The sequence below is a fragment of the Pseudorca crassidens genome, chromosome 14, assembly GCF_039906515.1.
Source record: "Pseudorca crassidens isolate mPseCra1 chromosome 14, mPseCra1.hap1, whole genome shotgun sequence".
In the NCBI taxonomy this organism is placed as follows: domain Eukaryota; kingdom Metazoa; phylum Chordata; class Mammalia; order Artiodactyla; family Delphinidae; genus Pseudorca; species Pseudorca crassidens.
The window spans coordinates 85106334-85131932 of record NC_090309.1 but is presented as its reverse complement, the minus strand read 5'-3'; the positions used below and the strand labels follow the sequence as shown (position 1 = coordinate 85131932).

The 25599-nt window shown below is 39.9% G+C and overlaps 1 protein-coding gene across 4 annotated transcripts in view; it reads left to right on the top strand.

Annotated features, from left to right (window-relative positions):
* The window catches only part of TAF1B (TATA-box binding protein associated factor, RNA polymerase I subunit B), a 107050-nt gene that overhangs the window by 50603 nt on the left and 30848 nt on the right, over window positions 1-25599 (top strand). For all 4 annotated transcript variants that reach the window (XR_010934166.1, XR_010934165.1, XM_067703736.1 and 1 more), the window contains 6 exons: window positions 2152-2239; window positions 4411-4508; window positions 6145-6240; window positions 9045-9198; window positions 14986-15142; window positions 24981-25080. Coding sequence is in view for 2 of the 4 variants with exons in the window: in XM_067703736.1 (XP_067559837.1) it covers window positions 2152-2239; window positions 4411-4508; window positions 6145-6240; window positions 9045-9198; window positions 14986-15142; window positions 24981-25080 (693 nt within the window). In the remaining 2 variants the exon portion in view is untranslated. The remainder of the gene's footprint in view (window positions 1-2151; window positions 2240-4410; window positions 4509-6144; window positions 6241-9044; window positions 9199-14985; window positions 15143-24980; window positions 25081-25599) is intronic.

Here is a 25599-nt window from a genome sequence, read left to right as displayed (position 1 = left end):
ATTGCTTTCTTTTATTTCTGTCTTTGATAATGTTTCTGTTTGTTTCTGTCTGATAAAATCTGCTGCAGTCGTTTTTTAACTTGAAAGCCCCTAATGCCACTGTTTCCACATTTGAAAGATATCAGCCTGTATGGAATAACTTGTCAAGAATGTAGCATTCTTGAGGGTGGGCACCATCTTTAAACAGACGCAGAACCTGTCTCAATGCCTCCCATGTGATAGGCAGAGCTCTGTGTTGCACAACTTAAGTGGCTTCTCTTGGCTTTATTGTCTTCATATAGAGTGTGACACAATCAGTCCTTCCTGGAGAGCGGGGGTGTGTCGTGTCGGTGTGGAAATCCAGTGGGTGGGGAACGACCGACGAGATGGTGGTTTGCACCTGCAAAGAGTAGAGGCTGTGGCACAACTTCCCCTGTTTTTCTGCTCCTTTCATTGCCCTTCGACTTACTCTGTATATAATTCTCATGTTTTAGATACTCCACTGTCTGGAAGAAGGCCTTCTGAATTGATAAAGGAATTAGAATGTTATCTTGATTGATTTTATACAGGAAAAAAATTTTCAGGTCTTAAATCCGGCCAATTTATATTATAGACATTCTCGGAAGTATTTTGTGGGTATTTAATAAAGGTGTATGCTAGAATTGTGTGAGTTTAATAGATTTTTATGATCATAAGAGCAGATTTATTGTAGAAAATTTAGAAATTATGAAGATGAAAGCTAAAATTATCAGTGATCTCAACATACAACATTTCTTTTCATAGCTTCCATTTAGTCTTCTTTTTTTTTTTTCTGTGTATGAGAAGGGAAAGGGGATGTGGGTGAGTACCACTGAATCTTCTGTCTTAATAAATATTGTCCTGTGTTATTCTAAACATTTGTGGACGTGTTAATTGACTGTATAAATATTCCACAATATAACTATTCAGTAATTTAATTAGTTACAGCTTCAGTTTGTATACGTAGCTTTTTCTAGCTTTTAGTTATTTCACATTTTGTCTAATCCAGATTTTAAGCCCTTTTTTTTTTTCTTGCCTACTGTTTATAGGTTTTACCTGTTTTTGCTGGGTAACTGCTTTGGTGTGTATTCTGACATGTCTTATTTTCTCAGTGTGGCCAACCCAGTCCACCAGAACTGCTTTGAATGTGGTTTCTTTAACAAGAGAGGATGTATTCCAAAAATCCTGTTAGAGACATTTCTTTTGTTCTTAATGAAAGTTGAAGATAAATTTCATTCCAAATCTCTAAATTTGGACAAATATATAAATGTTCCCTGTTGGTTAAAAATCTTCACCTTTTCCCCATCATTTAGACCTAATTCTTTTATATTTTGGTTGTGAGAGAACCAGAATCTTAGATACCAGCCCTTGAGAGAACTTAGAATTGAAGACTTTGGGATGAACTGTACTCAGCATTTAGTCATTCTAAAATCCTATAGGTTTGATTAAGAATAAAATTAGCACTTTTATAATTTCATAAATAAAGCTGTTTTAGAGTATTATTCAAACACATAGAAAAGTAGGATGAAACTAATCTGTATGTAGCTTAGGCATTGCTGACTACAGTGAATACAGAAGTTATTTTAATTTCAAAGTATGTTTTGGATAGAGAAAAAAGTGAATAAATTTGACTTTATGATTGGTTTCAGACATTTAAAAATCAATTTAAAATAAAACTTTATTCATTTGACATACATTTATTTAGTGTTTACTGTGTTCCTGGCACAGTTTTAGGTACTGAGAAATTTTGAATCAGAAAGCAATATAGGGCTTCCCTGGTGGTGCAGTGGTTGAGAGTCCGCCTGCCAGTGCAGGGGACACGGGTTCGTGCCACGGTCCAGGAAGATCCCACGTGCCGCGGAGTGGCTGGGCCCGTGAGCCATGGCCGCTGAGCCTGCGCGTCCGGAGCCTGTGCTCTGCAACGGGAGAGGCCACAACAGTGAGAGGCCCGCGTACCGCAAAAAAAAAAAAGCAATATAAAGGCTAACCAGAATGTTACACTTTATCTAATTTTCCCAAAATATTACCATCATTGGTCCTGGCACTCACAATCTGGTTCATTATACATCCCAGAGCATGCTTGGCAGTATAGTTAAGGAGATGTAAAACTATCTTTTTATGGTCTTTTTAATGGTCTGCTTCTATTTCCTGCAGAGATCTAGGGAAGTTATAAACACTGGGGCTATTCCTAATACTAAAATACAAGCCATCAACCGGGGACTTAAAAGAAAACGAAAACTTGGTAAGCTCTTTCTTCATATGTGCTTAGCATTTTTCAATCATGTTTTCACTTTCATGATTTGGGGATGTGGAATGGAATTTTAAATAGATTCTAAAGAAGTTGCCAGAATTTTAAGCAGGTAATCCAAAGTAGAATTAGAGTGGATAATTGTTGATGGTAAAATTGGAAGCAGATGTCTTAAAACATGTCCATTTTTTATTCTGCTTATTGTTAATGACTTGATTTTCCAGTGGAGCAACTATTATGCCAAAAATAATCTTAGCAAATGTAGCATATTTCTTTTTGTGTGTTGGTGTATGTTTTTCTGTTTTATATCTGTTATCTATTATATGATTTTCTGTGCTTTTAAAGAAAAATGCTTATTTTCTGAAATGAATCAGCTGTGGAGTTGTCAGGTTAGGCAAGTTAAACATGATATTCAGCTTTCAGAAATCCATTTCTCACACTGAATTTTGAACACACCCTTTTAAAATAGGGAACATTATTTTCCCTTAAAATAAGCTCAGCATGGGTGTGCTTTGAAAAGTACTCTATTTCATTAATCCAGTGAGTACATAATAATTAACCATTATTGAGAAGAATCTGAGGTTAAGTTTAGCTGATGCTTTTTATTTCTGTGACTAATTGCCTAGGGCCAGATTCTCAGGTTTGAAACTAGGCTAATGGTAATGGTGGACTCTTCTATCTGAGGTAGCTTTAAGGATACACACATGAAATACATTATATATATAAATGTTAATGAAGTATCTATATGAAATACATTGCTGTTCTTAGATGAATAACAGAGAGACTGCCAAAATGCCAACTCATGTTCCTGTTTAACCTTTAGTAGTGACTATTTTTATTAGGCTAAACCTGATTAATTTTAATTAAATTTTTTAGAGTAAAACCTGATTAATTTGGCCTTGACCTATCTAATAGTTAAAATTGTATATTTTAAACTTAAATTGCTGAAGGAACGTCAGGTGCTTCAAATTAAATGTTGAGTCTTATATTCAACCTCTTTGTCCTTAGTTGCTTCTTCATCTGTAAAGTGAGAATGTAATACCATTTATTATACAGAATAGGAACCCAGACTGAGAATTTAAAATACGACTTTATCAGTTTGTCAGAGCAGTGTGCAGGAAGGAGAGAGCACACATGGATAGAGCTTGGAGAGTTTAAACTCCCTGACCTTTGGAAAGCGTCAAAATTACAGGCTTCCTATTTTACTCCTATACAAGCTAAGACCCTTTCCAGAAAGTCCATTAGTCAGCAGGGGTGGGAAGGCCTTGTGACATTTGAGGTAAGGGAAGGGCATAGGAGTCCTGTGACATTCTGAGGGGAGAGAACCTCTTGGAGTCATGGTAACAGACTTCAGAAGCTGTGCGCTCATAACATATTTTTCAAAGAGTTACAGTATTTGTCCAGTAGGGAGGGGTAAAACATAAGGGTCTTAACAGATTTTAACATTCTCTTCAACTGGTAGTTTTATTTAAACATGTAGCTTTGTCCATTGCAGTGGCAGTTCTCGTCACAATCTCTTAAGGTTGTTTTGAGGTTGGAAGAAAGTAACCTACTTAAAATACCTGGTAACTAGGCTGAGCTCAATAAATCTTAGCTTCCTTGCTTTCAGTTTCACCCAGGAACCTAGAACCATCTTGAGAAAAGGAGAATGCTGTTGAGCAGTTTATTTTCTTTGTATATTCTTATTGCCCTTTCCTGCGATCTTGGAGCTTCACATCTTCACTTCTGTTCGTTCATTCTCCAAATACTCATTGTTCCCTTTCCATGTGAGTTGGAACAGAGGAGTCATACAAGCAGTGGCTGAGTGTCCTTTCATTTAGGATTCTGCTGGCCATTGTTCAGTACAGTATACATTTATAAAACTTATTTCATTTTTTTAATGTGGTGACTGTTCATTTTTCTGTCTCTGAACATTAACATTTCAGAAAAACTATAGATAATTTAAAATATTTAAAATCTGATAAATTATAAAAATGTTGTTTAGCTTTAGCATTTATGTACAGATTTGCCAGATGGGAAGCAAGAGAGTATAAGAATGGAAACTCTACTCAGGGGTATGAAAAAATTCCGGTTGAAGTGTATAAAACACAATTGTAACTATGTAGCAGCATTGCATTTAGTAAGTTGGGAATGCAAATATCTGAAACCTGTCATTTGTCATTTAGAGAAAGGCTGGGATTGGTATGTGTGCGAAGGTTTTCAGCACATACTTTATCAACAAGCAAAAGCCTTACAGATCCTTGGAGTAGGCCCAGAGTTAAAGGTAAGTCCATTTGTGCCTAGATGTTAGCTTTACATTTTGTTGTTTGAAGAACAGTAGACTTAGAGTGATACTAAGGAGGGCTATCAGTAATAACATTAGGCCTACTAGAAAGAATCATTTTTCTGATGATTTTGCTTTAATCCTTTTACTAGACCAGCAATTCCTAAAGTGTGTTCTACAGGATAGAAATAAGTAATACGTCCAAAAGAAAATAAGGTTTTAGTCTTCAGGTATTTAGGAAACACTGGGTTAAAGTAAAACAAATAACTTTGCCCACTTATTGGTGCCTTTTATGTGTTAGTGTGCTTTTTAATTTCCTAGGGGGTGTCGTATGCAGTATTCACAATTTGAGAGCAAAATACATTAAACCAGTGGTTTTTAAACTTGAGTGTGTGTGTATCAGAATCACCTAAAAGGCTTGTTAAAACACAGATCGCTTGACCTCATTCCAGAGTTTCTGATTAAGTAGGTCTGGAGTAGGGCCCAAGAATTTGCAGTTCTAACACGTTTCCAGATGACAGTGATGCTGCTGGATTCAGCGTAGCTGGAGAGAGGGTTTCATGCATATGTGGCGTGAGTAAACACGACAGTATATAGCAGTATGCTCATAAATGAAAATAAGAGCAAAAAGAAAAGGGAGAAATGTCAGTGTCTCCTGAAGTCACCAAGAAGAGATTCGTAAAGCAGCCTTTGCTGTTCAAACCAGTGTCTGCGGCAGGCTGGCAGGATGACCCGTAGGCCAGTGCATGGCCTAAGTGGACTCTGAGCCTTACCCATGACAGTCACTGCGTCAGGTAAGATTACTGGTAGTCTGGGCTTTGTGAATCTGGTTTCTCCTTGCAGTCATCCTGTGTATAAATGTTTTTCAATAAGTGGTTTCTATTAGTTACACCAACTAGCTTCAGTAGGGTTTATACCTGTGTAGCCTTCTATCTGCTTCATCGGGATTAATCCTGAAAACAGTTTCTCTGAAATTAACCCATGAGTATAACTGTTTAGACCTGACCAGTTAAATGGCACAGCCAGAACACAGGCTCTGGAATCAGGACCGACTCCAAATCCCATTCATGGCCTTTCTACTTATTGGCTAGGTCATTTTGGCAAAGTTACTCAGTTTCTTCAGTGGTAAAATAAGAGATAGTAGCTATCTTGCAGGATTGTGTTAAAGCTTATGGATGCCTTGTACCTAGCAGGTAGGTGATGAATAAATGGAAAAATTGTTTTGTTTGTTTGTTTTGTTTTACTTTCACTTGGACGAGGGTGGGGGCAGTAAGAGGGAGGGGTGTCAATAGGTCACTGGACCCAGTAGCAGCTTTGCCCCTAACTGGAAGTGTAGTCACATGTAAGTTACTTTCTTTCTCTGAATCTTAATTTGCTTAACTTGTCAAAGGAAGGGATTCAACTAGGTGACCATAAGGAACTAAAATCTAAGATTAAGAAGAATGTATTCCATGCTTCCCGTATACCTGACATTGAAATGATCATTCTTCTTAAGGAAATTTAGGTAAGAAAGGTAAGAATACATATAGATGGAAGCAGTATGTGAAGTACAGGAGAGTAGCGATTCTGTGGTGTAGATGTGCCAGTATATTTTTCATCATAACCTGAAGCACCACTCATTTCCCTTCTACCTTAGAATGAAGTTTTACATAATTTTTGGAAGCGCTACCTTCAGAAGAGCAAGCAGGCATATTGTAAAAACCCAGTTTATACCAGTAGAAGGAAAACTATGGTAAGTCACAAATCTGAAAAGTGGGACCAGAAAACATGTCTAGTGAAGGGTAGAGATGAAGATGAGGTTCAGCCTTACCTGGGTTTATGTTACTTGTCAGAGGGTTTTCAGTGAAGAGGTTTCCTTTACAGTCCAGAAGGACAGGGTCACTGATCTAGACACTGACCCCAAATAAGACATTGATGTCTTATTTGGCCAGTTGAAAACAAAGAAATTTGTGGTTAAGTTTCTAAACAGAAGCTTAAGGAATTTCTACCGTTGTGCTATTAAAAGCTTTTTTGCGTATATTATTCTTTCTGCTTGGAACACCTACTTCCTTTACTTGGTGTTTCAAGATTCAGCTCAGTTATCATCTGGGTGTTTCACCACCCACCCCCATCCGTCAAAGCAGTTAGATTTTTAGCAGTTTGCTATTAGTGCTTTGTAAGTGTGCCATGGATCATTTTATTTGGGGTAAGGGCGGATTCCACTGCTGAGAAACGTGGGTTTGGTAAGCTTTGATGTGTTTTATGTGTGATACTTACTCTCCAGGGCTGGGAAGAGATTCTGAACCTATTTGACAGACTTTTGTTAAGAGCTTAGAAACTTGGCCCAGTGTTTCCTTCTTTGGTTGGGGTCTCGTAGGTTCCACATGCAGTATTTAGTGACCCAGCAGTGAAAGAAATAGGTCCTAAGAACAAGAAGTTTAGAAATAGCAGGTGGGGGCTTCCCTGGTGGCACAGTGGTTAAGAATCCGCCTGCCAGTGCAGGGGTCATGGGTTCAAGCCCTGGTCCGGGAATATCCCACATGCCGTGGAGCAACTAAGCCCGTGTGCCACAGCTGCTGAGCCTGTGCTCTAGAGCCCGCGAGCCACAACTACTGAGCCTGCGTGCCGCAACTGCTGAAGCCTGCCCGCCTAGGGCCCGTGCTCCGCAACGAGAGAGGTCACCACAACGAGAGGCCCGTGCACCGCAACGAGGAGGGGCCCCCACTCGCTGCAACTAGAGAAAGCCCGCGCACAGCAACGAAGGCCCAATGCAGCCAAAATAAAATAAATAAAAAAGAAAAGAAGTAGCAGGTGGAGCAGGAATAATGATAGTTCAGTTTTGGGCATAAATTTGAGACAGCTTTTGGACATCCAAAAGGAAATGTCACGTCCTCAGATATGCAGATCTTCAGCTCAGAGGAGAGGTCTGGGCTGGAGATGTAAATTTAGAAGCTGGCAGCTTACACTATAATCAAAACTAAAATGCCATTGTTTGTAAGATGCACCATTATTTTAAGTACTTCCAAGAAAAGATAATGCTGCAGATTAAATCATGACATGCCTCTGATTGTAAGACACATCCTGATTTCAGGGATGTTAGAATGCGGAGACATGGGAGTGCATTTTAGAATTGAAAGCAATATATGTAGTGAATGGTATTTAAAACCACAAGACCAGATGACATCCCTGAGGAGTGAAGACAGAGAAGAGGACCAAGAACTGAGCTCTGGGCAACGCTAGGGTTAAGGTGTCTGGGATAAAAGAGGGAGGAATCAGCAAAGAAGCCTGAGGAGCCACTGGTGAGGTGGGAGGAAAGCCTAGGGAGTGAAGGGGGCATTCTAGAAACCAAGGGACAGAGTGTTTCAAGAGGAGGGGAGTGATCCACTGGGAGAAATGCCGCCTCCAGCTCAGGAAGGGAGAGGGCTGACAGTCGAAGAGCGGAGCAGTGGGATCAAAACTCCGCCTGGAATGGGGGACGGAGAGGAGAGGAATTGGAGCCAGCGAGTCTGGACAGCTCTCTCTGGGCACTTTGCTGCGAAGAAGTACAGAGAAATCGCCTTGTAGCTGGAGTCAAGGGGAATTTTTTTCTTCAAGTGGAATTCATGATGGTGCACTGATAGGAACGATACAGGAGAAAGAAGAAATTCTTGATGGAGAACGAATAGAAGTGAGTGCTAACCTTTGAGTAGAAGGTGGGTGGGATCGAGTGCACAAAGGGAGACACTGGCTTTAGAGGGGAGCGTGGAGAGCACACCAGAAGAATCCGATGGAGGGCAGAGCGCGTGGTGGAGCTGCCGGCAGACGGTTGCCTGCGGGAGCCTGTGGACGTTTCCTCAGGATTGCTTCGGTTTTCCCAGAGTCTCCGCTTATCAGCCAGCTTTATGGTTGCCTGGTCCCTCGTGGGCTCGCCTGTCGGAGGGGATGTGCTTGACAGAACACGCAAGCATTATCCTGTCCCTGATTTTTTTTGTCTCATTCTCTTGTGGTTTTCTTTAACATGAGCTTTATCTCTTCATAATAAGATCAAGTTTCTTGGCCTGCGTGGTTGAGAGCATGGCTTTTTGACTGTGATCAGTTCCCCAAGGTAATGTCAGTCAGTGAGGCCTTTAGGTAGCCAGCCCGCTGACTTTTCTTAGGGACACTCTGACCACCATTCCAACAATACATGTGTGAAAAATTAAACAAGGGTAAGAGATAGTATATCCTTGTCAAGCCTTAGTGTGCCTGGAGTCATTATTGACACTTGATGTTTTTATTGGTGTTGATACTAGAGCTGCAAGAGAGGTGTTAGTTACAGAGAGAAGGAGGCTTGACATGTCTGCCTGTTTCCTTGCTCACGCTTGACTGAAGCCCTTCTCCAAGAAGCGTTGCCGGGAGGTGCTGGGGAGCACGTGCGGAAGTCGGGCTCTTCCAGTCGCGGGGACTGGGCGGACGGCTGCAGGTCTCTAGAGGGGTCCTTTTCTGGTGTTTGTGATGCTCAGGAATTGTTGACGTTTGTGGAAATTAATTATGTTGTAAATTCCTGTAAAATCGTAATTTATACATTTTACAAAATAGGTATTAGAAGATAATCCAAGTCATTCAGACTGGGACAGTGAGCCTGAGCTGCTGAGTGACCTGAGCTGTCCTTCTTTTGTTGAAAGTGGAGCAGAATCTCAGCCTGATGTCCACACTCAAAAGCCTTTCCCCATCATCAAAGCATCACAATCAGGTAAGATGAGAATCAAACTAGCTGGCAATGCATCTTAAAAATAGTCTAATCTCTTCATATTCCAAGGAGGGAAACTTGGCCTAGCAAGGAAGAATGACTTGTTGAATCATATGGCAAGGAGAAAGGTAAACTAAATGAAATCTTAGTGCGATTTTTAAAAAGGTACATCGTCTCTACGTGAGTTTTTTGGTGTGATTTTTAAAGGGAGCTAAACAGTAAGTAGATCCACAAAGGATGCTAGCTCCGTAAGGATAGGTGTGGGCTCAGAATTTTCAGAGAAAAGTTGCAGCAGAGAAATGGCAGAACTTAGCCATAAGGTAAGACAGACAAGAGTCAAAGATAAGTCGCCCAATTTCTCAGCATAGCAGGCTGAATAAAACGTACCATATTATGTGTGTGTATACATGTGTCTTACCTTCTGATTTAATTCCATAATTTAAAGTAGATGAGGAATATATTTAAGGTTACAGATATAGACCTCCTGAAAGCATTTATTCATATTAGTTTCCACACTCCTTTAAAAAAGAAAAAGTGATGGAAAACAGAGCTCAAAGAACAGACCAAGAATTTATTATAGATTGCTAGAATCTTGATGTGTGCTGATAGAGTTCTTTGAGAGAGAGCTTCCCAAACCTCTGGTGTTAGGGATTGTTGAAATCTGCATTAAGCATGGTTATATAACATTTTCAGCAAAACACTTCAGAAGTGTGGAGTGCTTATTTGCAAGCCCCTAGCCCTCCAAAGATTAAAAATTCCTATTATCAGCATATCCTCATTGGTTTTGTTTTGTTTTGTTTTGTTTTCTTCAGCATATCTACATTTCTTGTTGGACTGCACAATGACACAGATATCAGTTAAGTTACATTTTGTGTCCAAAGAAGTTAGAATCCTAGGACAATTGGGCTGCATGGAGTCTCTGGAGTTTCCTTCTCCATGCTTTCAGGCAAGCCTGGCTCAGATAGTCCCAGAGGACTACGACTCTAAACCATCCAAGCCTTTTATTTATTTTTTTAAAATATATTTATTTATTTGGTTTCTTTGTTTATTTTGGCTGTGCTGGGTCTTAGTTGCAGCACACAGAATCTTCGTTGCGGCATGCAGACTCTCAGTTGTGGCATGCATGCAGGATCTGGTTCCCTGACCGGGGATCAAACCCAGGCCCCCTGCATTGGGCGTGCAGAGTCTTACCCACTGGACCACCAGGAAAGTACCCCCATCCAAGCCTTCTAAAGAAAGCATCGTGATTATTTACCTATGTTAGGGGTTTTTGTTTGCATGTTTGTTTTTTAGTAAATGGTGATCCTTAGAGCCTTATTTTCATTTTTACATTAAGTGTAACTATTCAGACAACTCTTATTACAAAACTATAAAATGGAGGTATTCATGGGAATTCCCTGGCGGTCCAGTGGTTAGGATTTCACTGCCGGGGCCCAGGTTCAATTCCTGGTCGGGGCACTAAGATCCCACAAGCTGTGCGGTGCGGCCAAAGAAATGCAGATATTCATAAAGAAAATAAAATCACCAGTTATTGTATCACCCCAGAGTAACCACTGCCACTGAATTCTACTATACTCCAAAAGGTTTTTTTGTTTTTGTTAATTGGAGTATAATTGCTTTACAATGTTGTGTTAGTTTCTGTTGTGCAACAAAGTGAATCAGCTATAAGTATACATATGTCCCCATATCCCCTCCCTCTTGAGCCTCCCTCCTATCCTCTCTATCCCACCCCTCTAGGTGGTCACAAAGCACCGAGCTGATCTCCCTGTGCTATGCAGCTGCTTCCCACTAGCCATCCATTTTATATTTGGTAGTGTATATATGTCCATGCCACTCTCTCACTTCGTCGTAGCTCAGGTTTTTTATTCATGTATATATAGAGAGAAAGGGAAAGAGTTTTATTATTTTGTTTTGCAAAAATGTGAGCTATTTCATCATTCTTTAAATTTTTTTAATCAGAATTCTACATGCATGTTAATTCAAATAAATTTATGACTTGTTATAATAAATTACAAAAATAACAAATAAAAATAAATTGCAGTCCATTGTCTCCCCGAAATGTCCTGTTTCCAAGAGGCATTCATTTTCAACTCTTTTGCAACCTGTGTATCCCTATCGCATGCTTCTAGTACTACATCTTGATTTCCGGTTTTGGACATTAGCGATTAAATTCCCACTATGGAAGATGAAGCCTTAGCTCTTTCACTTATCCTTCACTGCCCCCCTCCCCATGTAGTTACCAACACACAATTATGAATTTCTCATTCTCTATCTTTCCAATATAATTTTTTTGGATCAATTTTTGGTGCTTAAATTGTAAGTGTATAAATGCTAGTCAGAACTGAACCACATAGCTTACTATGATTACTTTTTCTGTATATCTTTTGGTTTTTCCAGAGTTGATAATTGTCTTGTTATTTGTTTAGTTTTCTATTTATTTATTACTAATCCATAATTTGTTACTAATGTATCTCCACACTTCCCCTCAGTTCTGAAAATCTCTCAATTCCTTAGATATTCTGTCAATTTCATCTTCTGTAATAGACTTTCTGGAGCTTCTGAGCTGCTCTGATCTAGAATGATGTATTTCTAGACCTGTGTCCCAGCTGTCTCTGGGATCTCTTTACCACCATTCCAAGGATTCTGTCACCTCTCTCTTGTTAAATTTCTTATTGCCTTGATCTCACTTCATCTTCCCTCTTGGTTCACGGCCTCATTTTTGTGGAGCATCTTTTCTTATTTTGCTGAGGATATTAATATTATTTCCCACGGATTTGAAAATTTGTTTTGGCCTTGCCTGTTTATATTAGAGGATTTCTTCAAGTGTTTAGCAAGCCTAAGAAGGCTAGTCCTGTTTAAGAATGGAGATTGAAAAGTTGATTGAAACTTTCTACCCATGATTAATCTTGTCAGCTCTGCTCTGGTTTCTTTTCTTAGTGAACCTTCAGCATTGTCATCTTTAATTTATTTCCCCCCTAGCTGATCAGATTTTCCATTTGGAGGTTGTAAACCTGCCTGTTCTGGGAACTGGGTGGGAAAAAGGCCTCAGGGGAGGAAGGAGTTGTCTCAATACTCAATATGTAAACGTTCACTTAATCCTCCTGTTTTCAGTAAGATACCCCTACTTCAACTGTGTATGTGAGTGACGCCCTATCCCAGAGAGCCCTTTGTTTTACTGTCTCTAGAGGAGAAACTTCCAATTTTCTGGCAAGATTGGGGAGCAGTCATTTGGCCGCATGGAGTTTGGGGAGAAGTCTGGGTGCCTAACTTCTTCTTAATCGGACTTTCAAGCTCTCCTCCCAGTATTAGTCCTACTTCACTCAGTTTCCAGGGGTAGCTGGTTTAATCGATTCCTGAGCTTTCCTTAGAGGTCCCCAGGGGAAAATTAGATTGCTTTCTGGCTTTCCCTACTGCTGGCTGTGAATCCAGCTTTCTCAGCACTGCTAAGGCAATAATCAGCCATCCATTTGCTTTCCGGCTTTTAAAATTTTATTACCGTTTTCTCCTTTTCCTTGTTATTTGTTCTCATATTTATATCTTTTGAAAATTTCTTTATAATTGAAGTGGGACAGAACAGAGCCTAATGTATGTTTTCAATCTGCCATCTTAACTGGAAGTCCCTACATGTTATTATATATATAATATATATAGAAAGTTTTAACATAATATTTTATGGAAATCTGTGTCCTTGTATATTTCTTTAAAACTGTAGTCTTCAAACTTTAGCATCCACCAGAATCACCTGGAGGACTTGTTAAACCATAGACTGGTAGGTTTGGTAATTTGCAGCTCTAGTAAGTTCTCAGGTGATGCTGATATACCTGCTCCAGGGTCTGCACCTTGAAAACCACTGATCTAAAGCATTGTGTAAATTGTTATGCACTGCTCCCTTGCATGGAGTTATTTAATTACATTTCTATTCCAGTCATTTGGTTGTTTGAAATTTTTGTCTTATTATAAACAGTGTTGCCACATGTCTTGACCCTGAATCTTTGCATGTTTTTTTTTTTTTTTTTTTTTTTTTTTTTGCGGTACGTGGGCATCTCACTGTTGTGGCCTCTCCCGTCGTGGAGCACAGGCTCCGGACGCGCAGGCTCAGCGGCCATGGCTCACGGGCTCAGCCTCTCCATGGCATGTGGGATCCTCCCGGACCGGGGCATGAACCCGTGTCCCCTGCATCGGCAGGTGGACTCTCAACCACTGCGCCACCAGGGAAGCCCAGAAAAGGGGATTTTGAGGGATAATTTGGAGAGGTTTTGCCCGAGAAAACTTGGAGTTTCTCAGGGTCATTCCTCATCCTGCTTTTTAAATCTACCCTCACTCCTTACTTTAAACACCAGTTATATCCTGACAACCCTAAAATTCCTATCTCTTGCCCATCTTCTCAACTATAGGATTTTTTATATTCAGCTGCCCTCAACATTTCTGTTTGTATGCTTAATAAAATCTTACACTTGTGCAATTCTGATATCTTGATTTCTCGTCAAACCTGATCTTTTGCCATCTTCCTTGTCTCAGTGACTGGCATCTCCATTCTTCTTGTCGCTCAGTCCAAAACCCTTAGAATCCTACTTGTCTTCTCTTTTTTTCTCATTCTTCACATCCAGTCCCTCAGTAAATCCTCTTGACTCTGCTTTCAAAATATGTCCAGAATCCAGCCACATCTCACCATCTGTAGGGTCGCCGCTCCAGTACAAGTGCCCGTCGTTGTCGACCTGGAATCGTGGTCTCCCGTGTGCCCGCCCCAGCTCCACTCTTCGTAGCAGCCAGGGGAACCTTTTAAAACCATAAATGAGATCATGTAGCTCTTCTGTTTAAAACTCTCCAGAAACTTTTTACGTACTTAGAAGAAAATCTAAAGTACAAATCATGACCAACAAAGCCCTTTAGCAATATGGTTTCTTACTCTCTCCTGTCATGTCTTAACACTTGCCCCTCACCTGTGGTGCTCTCGCCACACTGGCTTCCTTGATGTTCCTTCAGGTTGACTCTGCTAATGTACTTGGTGTTCCTCTCCAGATCCTTAAGACTTACTCTCTGATTTCATTCAGGTCTCTGCTCAGATGTCACTTCCCCAAAGCGGCTTCTCTGACCACCTGTGTAAAATAGCACATGTCTCTTCCCTTCCATCATTTTGTATGCCGCTCCAGTGCTATTCATCTGTGTTGTGCTTAACCACTGTCTGCAAATTTTTGTGTGTGTGTGGGGGGCGTTTATTTACTGTCTGTCACTACTAGTATGTAGGTTTTAGGAGAGATGAGAGACTGTACACTGTCATTTCCCCAGAGGTAGAAGAGTGGCACAAAGAATGAGGTGGATAAGTATTTGTGGAATGAATGAGTTGAGGATGGAATAATGCCCCGTGGGGGAGGATGCCTGGAGGATGGGAGTGGGAGGGGGTGCTGCCGTAGCTAGTGTTTGGAGAGCCTCTCAGAGAAGGGGACACGTGAGTTGAGGCGTGACTCAAAGGAATTACACATTTTTTGCTTTGTAATTGTTTGTCCTTTTATTTATTTGAAAAATTGTTCCTGTTAACTATACAAAAATTCAAACAAGACAAATCCCTCCTTGGAATCTCAGCTCATCCGACTCCCAACAAAGAACCAGCAGTTACCTTTTTGGCCAATTTTCTTCTGAATCGTTATTGCTCTTTATTGCCAAATTGTTCTTTGTAAAGATCATATCAGTAACCTAAAGATATTTAAAATACCTCTTTGGATTTTGCTGGTTTCTTCTTTGTTGTCCAAAATAGTTGCTTGTGCTTTTAAAAATCTCCCTTTGTCCTTTTAGAAACAGCATCTGTCTGTTCTGGATCTCTTGACGGAGTTGAGTATTCACTGCGAAAGGAGAAGGGAATTGTGAAGATGACTGTGCCACGGACGCTAGCTTTCTGCTACCTGTCATTGCTTTGGCAGAGGGAGACAATCACTCTTGCGGATCTTCTGAGGTAAGCTGGGCCTCTCGTATAATGATGCTTCTACTGACTATCTGTGTGCACTAGGAGACAACCTTGGGTATTTTGGATTTTACAAGGAGGCTTAAATTAAGGAAGGGAAAGATTGGGCAGTCTGAATTCTAACTCTGAAATTTAATTCTCCTTGGGCTAATAATTCATCTCCGTGGTTTCCTTATTTATGTAGTGGAAATAATACTATTTATCTTACAATGGGGTATTAGAAAATTAATTATCTAATGTGAGTAAAGTGCTTTGAAGATGAAAACTGACATTTAATTAACTGAGTAGTAGTATTAAGTGTTTTTCATTTTTGACAGAGAAGATGAACAGATGACCTTTACATTGGCAAATGTTAGTAGTAGTTACACAAAAGCATACATTGGTATTGTTAAGAGCTAAAATATAGGTTGCGTTTATAAGCCAAAATTAAAAACAAAGCTATTAAAAGAACCTGTTATGTAGATAGTCAGCATTTACATTTTTCAAGGTAATCTGCCGCGTTTTATAGTTAATGAATAAATTATGGCGTTCTGTGTAAGAATTTCTCATTAAATAGAAGATGTGCCAAAATCATTAATGCGTTAATTTTCCCTTGCTTAATATGTGTTCTAAATAATAACATTTGAGTTTTTTTTAGTGTGTAGAGTGATTTTAAGAGCACAGATTTAGAACCAGACTCCTGGGTTCAAATCCTGGCTCTGCCACTTATGTGTTATAGGACCTTGAGTAAGTTATTTAATTTCTCTCTGCCTCTGTTTCTTCATTGGTAAAATGAGGCTAATAAGAATATCTACCTCAGAGGGTTTGAGACTACTTTCAATAATTAGTACTACATGAAAAGCACACAGTGCCTGGCACGTAATAAGAACTCAATGCTGGTTATTGTTGTTTATGTTTTCTTCATCATCATCATAGGCACTAGGCCCTTTGATTAAATAAAATGCCTCTGGTAAATGAGGATAGTGCCTTTGAATTTGGCCACATCAACCAAATAACAAGGCTTTTCTCAGATGTGATTAACAGTACATGCAAGTTGAAAACTTCCCTAATACGGAAAAGAAAATAGTCAGTCATGTCCAGGAAGCTCAGAGAGTCCCATACAGGATAAATCCAAGGAGAAACACGCCAAGACACATTAATCAAACTGTCAAAACTTAAATACAGAGAAAAAATACTAAAAGCAGCGAGGGAAAAGCAACAAATTACATACAAGGGAATCCCCATAAGGTTAACAGCTGATCTTTCAGCAGAAACTCTGCAAGCCAGAAGGGAGTGGCAGGACATATTTAAAGCGATGAAAGGGAAAAACCTGTAACCAAGATTACTCTACCCAGCAAGGATCTCATTCAGGTTCGACAGAGAAATTAAAACCTTTACAGACGGGCTTTCCTGGTGGCGCAGTGGTTGAGAGTCCGCCTGCCGATGCAGGGGACACGGGTTCGTGCCCCGGTCCGGGAAGATCCCACATGCCGCGGAGTGGCTAGGCCCGTGAGCCATGGCCGATGAGCCTGTACATCCAGAGCCTGTGCTCCACAACGGGAGAGGCCACAACAGTGAGAGGCCCACGTACTGCAAAAAAAAAAAAAACAAAAAACCTTTACAGACAAGCAAAAGGTAAGAGAATTCAGCACTACCAAACCAGCTCTACAACAAATGCTAAAGGAACGTCTCTAGGCAGGAAACACAAGGGAAAGACTTACAATAACAAACCCAAAACAATTAAGAAAATGGTAATAGGAACATACATATTGATAACTACCTTAAATGTAAATATGCTCCAACCAAAAGACATAGGCTGGCTGAATGGATACAAAAACAGGACCCGTATATATGCTGTCTGCAAGAGACCCACTTCAGACCTAGGGACACATACAGACTGAAAGTGAGGGGGTGGAAAAAGATATTCCATGCAAATGGAAATCAGAAGGAAGCTGGAGTAGCAATTCTCATATCAGACAAAATAGACTTTAAAATAAAGACTATTACAAGACACAAAGAAGGACACTACATAATGATAAAGGGATCAATCCAAGAAGAAGTATAACAATTTGTAAGTACTTATGTACCCAACATAGGAGGACCTCAATGCATAAGGCAAATGCTAACAGCCATAAAAGAGGAAATTGACAGTAACACAGTCATAGTAGGGGACTTTAACCAATGGACAGATCATCCACAATGAAAATAAATAAGGAAACACAAGCTTTAAATGACACATTAAAGAAGATGGACTTAATGGATAGTTACAGGACATTCACTCCAAAAACAACAGAATACACTTTCTTCTCAAATGCTCATGGAACATTCTCCAGGATAGATCATGTCTTGGGTTGCAAATCAAGCCTTGGTAAATTTAAGAAAACTGAAGTTGTATCAAGTATCTTTTCTGACCACAGCGCTCTGAGACGAGATATCAATTACAGGAAAAAAACTGTAAAACATACAAACACATGGAGGCCAAACAATACACTACTAAATAACCAAGAGATCAGTGAAGAAATCAAAGAGGAAATCAAAAAATACCTAGAAGCAAATGACAAGGAAAACACAATGACTCAAAACCTATGAGATGCAGCAAAAGCAGTTCTAAGAGGGAAGTTTATAGCAGTACAATCCTACCTCAAGAAACAAGAAAAATCTCAAACAACCTAACCTTACACCTAAAGCAATTAGAGAAAGAAGAACAAACAAAACCCAAAGTTAGCAGAAGGAAAGAAATCATAAAGCTCAGATCAGAAATAACTGAAAAAGAAATGAAGGAAATGATAGCAAAGATCAATAAAACTAAAAGCTGGTTCTTTGAGAAGGTAAACAAAATTGATAAACCATTAGCCAGACTCAAGAAAAAGGGAGAAGACTCAAATCAATTAGAAATGAAAAAGGAGAAGTAACAACTGACACTGCAGAAATACAAAGCACCGTGAGAGATTACTACAGGCAACTATATGCCAATGAAATGGACAACCTGGAAGAAATGGACACATTCTTAGAAAAGCACAACCTTCTGAGACTGAACCAGGAAGAAATAGAAGATATAAACAGACCAATCACAAGCACTGAAATTGAAACTATGATTAAAAGTCTTCCAACAACAACAACAAAAAAAGTCTTCCAACAAACAAAAGCCCAGGACCAGATGGCTTCACAGGCGAATTCTATCAAACATTTAGAGAAGAGCTAACACCTATCTTTCTCAAACTCTTCCAAAATACAGCAGAGGGAGGAACACTCCCAAACTCATTCTATGGGGCCATCATCACCCTGATACCACACCCAGACAAAGATGTTACAAAAACGGAAAACTACAGGCCAATATCACTGATGACCATAGATGCAAAAATCCTCAACAAAATACTAGCAAACAATCCAGCAGCTCATTAAAGGATCATACACCATGATCAAGTGGGGTTTATCCCAGGAATGCAAGGATTCTTCATTATACGCAAATCAATCAATGTGATACACCATATTAACAAATTGAAGGATATAAACCATGTGATAATCTCAATCGATGCAGAAAAAGCTTTTGACAGAATTCAACACCCATTTATGATAAAAACACTCCAGAAAGTAGGCATAGAGGGAACTTTCCTCAACATAATAAAGGCCATATATGACAAACCCACAGCCAGCAGTGTTCTCAGTGGTGAAAAACTGAAACCATTTCCACTAAGATCAGGAACAAGACAAGGTTGACCACTCTCACCACTATTATTCAACATAGTTTTGGAAGTTTTAGCCACAGCAATCAGAGAAGAAAAAGAAAAGGAATCCAAATCAGAAAAGAAGAAGTAAAACTGTCACTGTTTGCAGATGACATGATACTATACATAGAGAATCCTAAAGATGCTACCAGAAAACTACTGGAGCTCATCAATGAATTTGATAAAGTAGCAGGATACAAAATTAATGCACAGAAATCTCTTGCATTCCTATACACAAATGATGAAAAGTCTGAAAGAGAAATTAAGGAAACACTCGCATTTACCATTGCAACAAAAAGAATAAAATACCTAGGAATAAACCTACCTAAGGAGACAAAAGACCTGTATGCAGAAAACTATAAGACACTGATGAAAGAAATTAAAGATGATACAAACAGACGGAGAGATATACCATGTTCTTGGATTGGAAGAATCAACATTGTGGAAATGATTATACTACCCAAAGCAATCTACAGATTCAATGCAATCCCTATCAAACTACCAATAGCATTTTTCCCAGAACTAGAACAAAAAAATTCACAATTTGCATGGAAACACAAAAGACCCCAAATAGCCAAAGCAGTCTTGAGAAAGAAAAATGGAGCTGAAGGAATCAGGCTCCCAGACTTCAGACTATACTACAAAGCTACAGTAATCAAGACAGTGTGGTACAGGCACAAAAACAGAAATATAGATCAATGGAACAGGATAGGAAGCTCAGAAATAAACCCACACACATATGGTCACCTTATCTTTGATAAAGGAGGGAAGAATATACAATGGAGAAAAGACAGCCTCTTCAATAAGTGGTGCTGGGAAAACTGGACAACTACATGTAAAAGAATGAAATTAGCACACTCCCTAACACCATACACAAAAGTAAACTCAAAATGGATTAAAGACCTAAATGTAAGGCCAGACACTATAAAACTCTTAGAGGAAAACATAGGCAGAACACTCTTTGACATACATCACAGCAAGATCCTTTTTGACCCACCCCCTAGAGAAATGGAAATAAAAACAAAAATAAACAAATGGGACCTAATGAAACATAAAAGCTTTTGCACAGCAAAGGAAACCATAAACAAGACGAAAAGACAACCCTCAGAATGAGAGAAAATATTTGCAAATGAAGCAACTGACAGAGGATTAATCTCCAAAATATACAAGCAGCTCATGCAGCTCAATATCAAAAAAACAAACAACCCAATCCAAAAATGGGCAGAAGACCTAAATAGACATTTCTCCGAAGAAGATATACAGACTGCCAACAAACACATGAAAGGATGCTCAACATCACTAATCATTAGAGAAACGCAAATCAAAACTACAATGAGATATCATCTCACACCAGTCAGAATGGCCATCATCAAAAAATCTACAAACAATAAATGCTGGATAGGGTATGGAGAAATGGGAACCCTCCTGCACTGTTGGTGGGAAAGTAAATTGATACAGCCACTATGGAGAGCAGTATGGAGTTTCCTTAAAAAAGTAAAAACAGAACTACTATATGACTCAGCAGTCCCACTACTGGTCTTACACCCTGAGAAAACCATAATTCAAAAAGAGTCATGTACCACAATGTTCATTGCTGCACTGTTTACAATATCCAGGACATGGAAGCAACCTAAGTGTCCATTGACAGATGAATGGATAAGGAAGATGTGGCACATATATACAATGGACTATTATTCAGTCATAAAAACAAACGAAATTGAGTTATTTGTAGTGAGGTGGATGGACCTAGAGTCTGTCATACAGAGTGAAGTAAGTCAGAAAGAGAAAAACAAATACCGTATGCTAACACATATATATGGAATATATATTTTTAAAAAAAGGTTCTGAAGAACCTAGGGGCTGGAGAGGAATAAAGACGCAGACGTAGAGAATGGACTTGAAGCCACGGGGAGGGGGAAGGGTAAGCTGGGACGAAGTGAGAGAGTGGCATGGACATATATATATATATATATATATATATATATATATATATATATATACACAGTACCAAATGTAAAATAGATAGCTAGTGGGAAGCAGCCGCATAGCACAGGGAGATCAGCTCGTGCTTTGTGACCACCTAGAGGGGTGAGATAGGGAGGGTGGGAGGAAAATGCAAGAGGGAGGGGGTATGGGCTTATATGTGTAAGTATAGCTGATTCACTTTGTTATACAGCAGAAACTAACACACCATTGTAAAGCAATTATACTCCAATAAAGATGTTTAAAAGAAAACACAAAAAGCAGTACATGCAGAGAGTCCATGATTCAGTGAATTTTACTGTTAAGCTAAAAACCTCAGGGCTTCCCTGGTGGCGCAGCGGTTAAGAATCTGCCTGCCAGTGCAAGGGACACGGGTTCAAGCCCTGGCCCAGGAAGATCCCACATGCCACGGAGCAGCTAAGCCCACGTGCCACAACTACTGAGCCTGAGCTCTAAAGCCTGCAAGCCACAACTACTGAGCCCACGTGCCACAGCTCCTGAAGCCTGCGTGCCTAGAGCCCGTGCTCTGCAACAAGAGAAGCCGCGACAATGAGAAACCTGCACACTGCAACGAAGAGTAGCCGCCGCTCACCTCAACTAGAGAAAGCCCATGCACAGCAGTGAAGACCCAACACAGCCAAAAATAAAATAAATAACTATAAACCTCATCTTGTTCTGTATGCCCTCATTGGGTGATCTCATCCTTTCCCAAGGCTTTAATTACCATCTATACGATGATGATTCTCAAATCTGGATTTCCAGCCCAGACTTGTCTACTGAGGGCCAGACCCATATGTTCATATATTCACCTGCCTTCTGGGCACTCCTTCATCATCTCTCTCCTCACTCCAGCTCCTCCTCTAGTGTTTCCTTTCTTCGTAAATACCTGCGCCATGTTGCGTCCCATACAGCCACCTGAGGCTCATCCTTGACTCCTTCCTCTCTCTACATATAGTTAATAGAGTTAATCATTATGTCCTCTCAATTATACTTCCAAAATAACTCTCAAACGATTTTTCCCCGATTCCCTCTCTCTTCACCTGGGTTACTTAGCAGCCTTCCAAGTGAGTCTTGTGCCACTCCTGTCCATTTCCTCCTGAAAACCAGAGGGATCTTAATAGAAACAGCAGTCTAATCATGTCACTGGAGCTGGATAACAGGGTTAGCCATCCTACGCAGGGCCGTCTGTAAGGGGGTAATGCAACTCTCCTAGAAATCTCACAAGTTGGAGAAAGTAATATCTGCCCGAAAATTCTTCTCAGGGAGAATATTGTATGTGGTTGGAAGGATGGGATAAGATCCTGCACCTTTGTCTATCTGTCTCTCTCTCTCCCCCCTCTTCTTCTGCCTCTCTCCCCACCCCTCTGTCTCCCTCTTTCCTTTCCTCCCTCTTTCCTCCCTTCCGCCTCCAAGGGGAATTCCCTTCAAGGAGATTAGATCTAGTTAGCTGGAGGGCTTTTATTTTGCCCTGTGGGACATACAAATTTGGGACCCAGTTTAACTGCTTGGAGCAGTAGGAAAAGAGACTTCACCACTGATCCCCTTTCTCTGCTTTTCTTGGAAAAGAGCTCTAAATCACAGGCTCTTCTCAAAGTGTGGCCCCCAAACAACCGCGTCAGCGTCACCCAGTGATTTGTTAGAAATGTAAATTCTTGGACCCATTCTAACCTTCTGAATCAGAAACTCTGGGGACAGGGCCTGGTAGTCTCTGTTTTAATAAGCCCTCCAGGGGATTCTAATGGATGCTAAAGTTTGAGAACTACTATTGAAAAACTACTTAAAGCACATTGATTTGAAGGGAATACGTTATTTGCCTGGCCCCAGTACCCATACATTTATACTGATCCTGCATGTCACTTCCCTGTTTAGATCCTTTAGCAGCATCCACAGTCCTTAGGATAAATTCATAGCCCTTGTATAGCCTTTAAAGAACTCTACCTCCCTAACAATAACAATGATAATAAATAAAAATAGCTAACATGTATTTGTTCCACAAATATTCATTGAATACCTACTATACACAGGTGTTGTTCTAGAGTCTAGACGCCTGAAATACAGTTGTGAACCATATATAGATCAAGTCCCGGCTCTCGTGACGTTTAAGACTAGATGAGCAAATACACAAATAAATTAAAAAATGATCAGACAGTGAAGTGCTGTTCAGGAGATTGAAATAGGATGATGGGGCTTCCCTGGTGGCGCAGTGGTTGGGAGTCCGCCTGCCGATGCAGGGGACGCGGGTTCTTGCCCCGGTCCGGGAAGATCCCACATGCCATGGAGTGGCTGGGCCCGTGAGCCATGGCCGCTGAGCCTGCGCGTCCGGAGCCTGTGCTCCGCAACGGGAGAGGCCACAACAGTGAGACGCCCGCGTACCGCAAAAAAAAAGTAGGATGATGTGATAGAGAATGACCAGATGGCTACTTTAGATGGGTTATTAGGGAAGGCCTCACTGAGAAGGTGGAGTTTAAGCCGCACTCTGACTGAAAATAGAGCCAGCAGCTGAATATCTGAAGTACTCGCATTCCAGGTAGAGGGAGGCTGCTAGTGCCAGGCTCTAACGCAGTTTCAAGCTCTGTGTGATCAAGGAGCAGAGGAGGCTGAAGTGATGGGAGTAAGAACTTGAAGGAGGAGTAGGAAGATGTGGACAGGGAGATAATAAACAGGGGCCAGATGTAGGTCTTTGTAAGCCAAGTTAGGAGTTTGGATTTTTTTTTTTTTTTTGGAGGTATAGTTCATATACAATACAACTCACCCTTTTAAAGTGTACAAGTCAGTGGTTTTCAGTATATTCACAAGGTTGTGCAACCATCACCTCTATTTCCAGGATATATTCATCACTCCAAAAGGAAACCCCATTCCCACTGGGAGTTTGGCTTTAAGTGTGATAGTAAGCCACTGGAAGATTTTAGCAGGAGACACATAATCTGATTAATGTTTTCAAGATCACTCAGGCAACTGTGAGGAAAGTGGATTCTAGGTAGGCACAGGTGGAAGCAGGGAGACCGGGTGATCTTTTCTGTACTTAAAGCAAGAGGGTAGTGGCTTGGGTTAGGGTGGTGGTAATAGAAATGGAATGAGGTGAAGGGGTTCAGGATATGTTTTACAGGTAGAGACAACTTTCCTCTAATGCAGTGCTTCTTAAATTACCTGTAATGAAGAACCAATTTGTTAAATTTCCAGTCTGTCACAGATTGAAACTTTTGAAAAGTACAATAATATTATAAACAGAGACAGTGTTTCCAGGGGACGTGCCTGGAGTAGTGGTTTGTTGGTTCGGAGGGTATATGGGATGCTGTTAGTCTGTGCCCATCCCTCTTTCTCTATTCTCTACTTTATTTTTCTTCTTACCATTTTTTCCTATCTGACGTACTATAAATTTCACTTATTTGTTTTCTCATCTTTCTCTTTTCATTAGAATGTAAATTCCATGGGAACAAGAATATTTTACTGTTTCGTTCCCTGCTGTATCCCCCAGCCTAGAATAGTGTTGGGTATATAGTACTCAATAAATTTCTGTTGAACGAATGAATGAATTGTAGGTAAGTATGTATGAGTGTTTATTTATATATATGTGCTAGTTTCTTTAAACTCAATAATTTACTCAAAATATTTGATCAGCTATTATGTACCAGACATTGAGATGGAGTGGTGAACAAATGTTCCTTTGTTTAATTGTTCTTCCAGTGACAGGCACCTACCGTGCACTGTCATAGGTACTGGAGACTGAATGGTGGGCAAGGAGGTATTCTAACAAGGAAAACAGGGATCAGGGAAGGTCCCGCTGAAGAAGTGATTTAAGAGATTAGTAGGAGCTAATCATGTGAGAGGAACTAGGAACAGGAGGAAGGAATGCCATGTCTGCAAGCCTGGTGGTAAATTGACAAATTAGATAAACACACCTTTTGGAAATATTTTGTCTATTTGTGCAGAAACTTAAGAGATTATTAATCAACTAAATGTTTTCTCCACACAGGGGTACAGAGAATAATAGATATTTTCAGATTAATTATCCTTACATATATGTAGGATATACTGTATACTCAACTGATTCTTACCTTGTCTTTGAAATACATTTTTACCTCTTTTGTTTACTTTGCCAAATCAGTACATATCTTTTACTGAAGCTCTTTTTAAAAATATAGATTCGTTGAAGAGGAACATATTCCTTATATAAATGCTTTTCAGCATTTTCCAGAAGAGATGAAATTATATGGGCGTGACAAAGGAATCTTTGCTATAGAGGTATGTTATTTTCTTTTTTACTTCGTAGTCACTTATAAGACACAAGAGTAATTTGGTGATTTATATTCCTCTCCTGACTTATTTGGTGTTGGAGTTTTAAAAAATGTCATCGAGTTTTTGTTCTATTCAAATATGGACATTAGTCATAATTTAATGAAGAGTAGAATTGTTATTTTTTGTTTTCCTTATGTGGCTACATCTAATCCTTTAGGTTACGCAATCCTCAAAATACAGCTATAATGTTAGGTGTGTGCATTGCAAATAGGTGTAGTGTTGAGACTAAAAGTTTTATATAGAGACCATTAGGTAATTTCAAATTTAAAAAACAGTATTTTTTGTTGTTATTTGCACACTATGTTGCTTTGGAGAGAAGAGATGAAAGTTATTATGTTGTTTCAAGAGGCATATATTTTTTTAATATATTTATTTATTTATTTTTAAATTTTTGGCTGCGTCAGGTCTTAGTTGTGGCACGTAGGATCTTCATTGAGGCATACGGGATCTTTTGTTGCGGCGCGC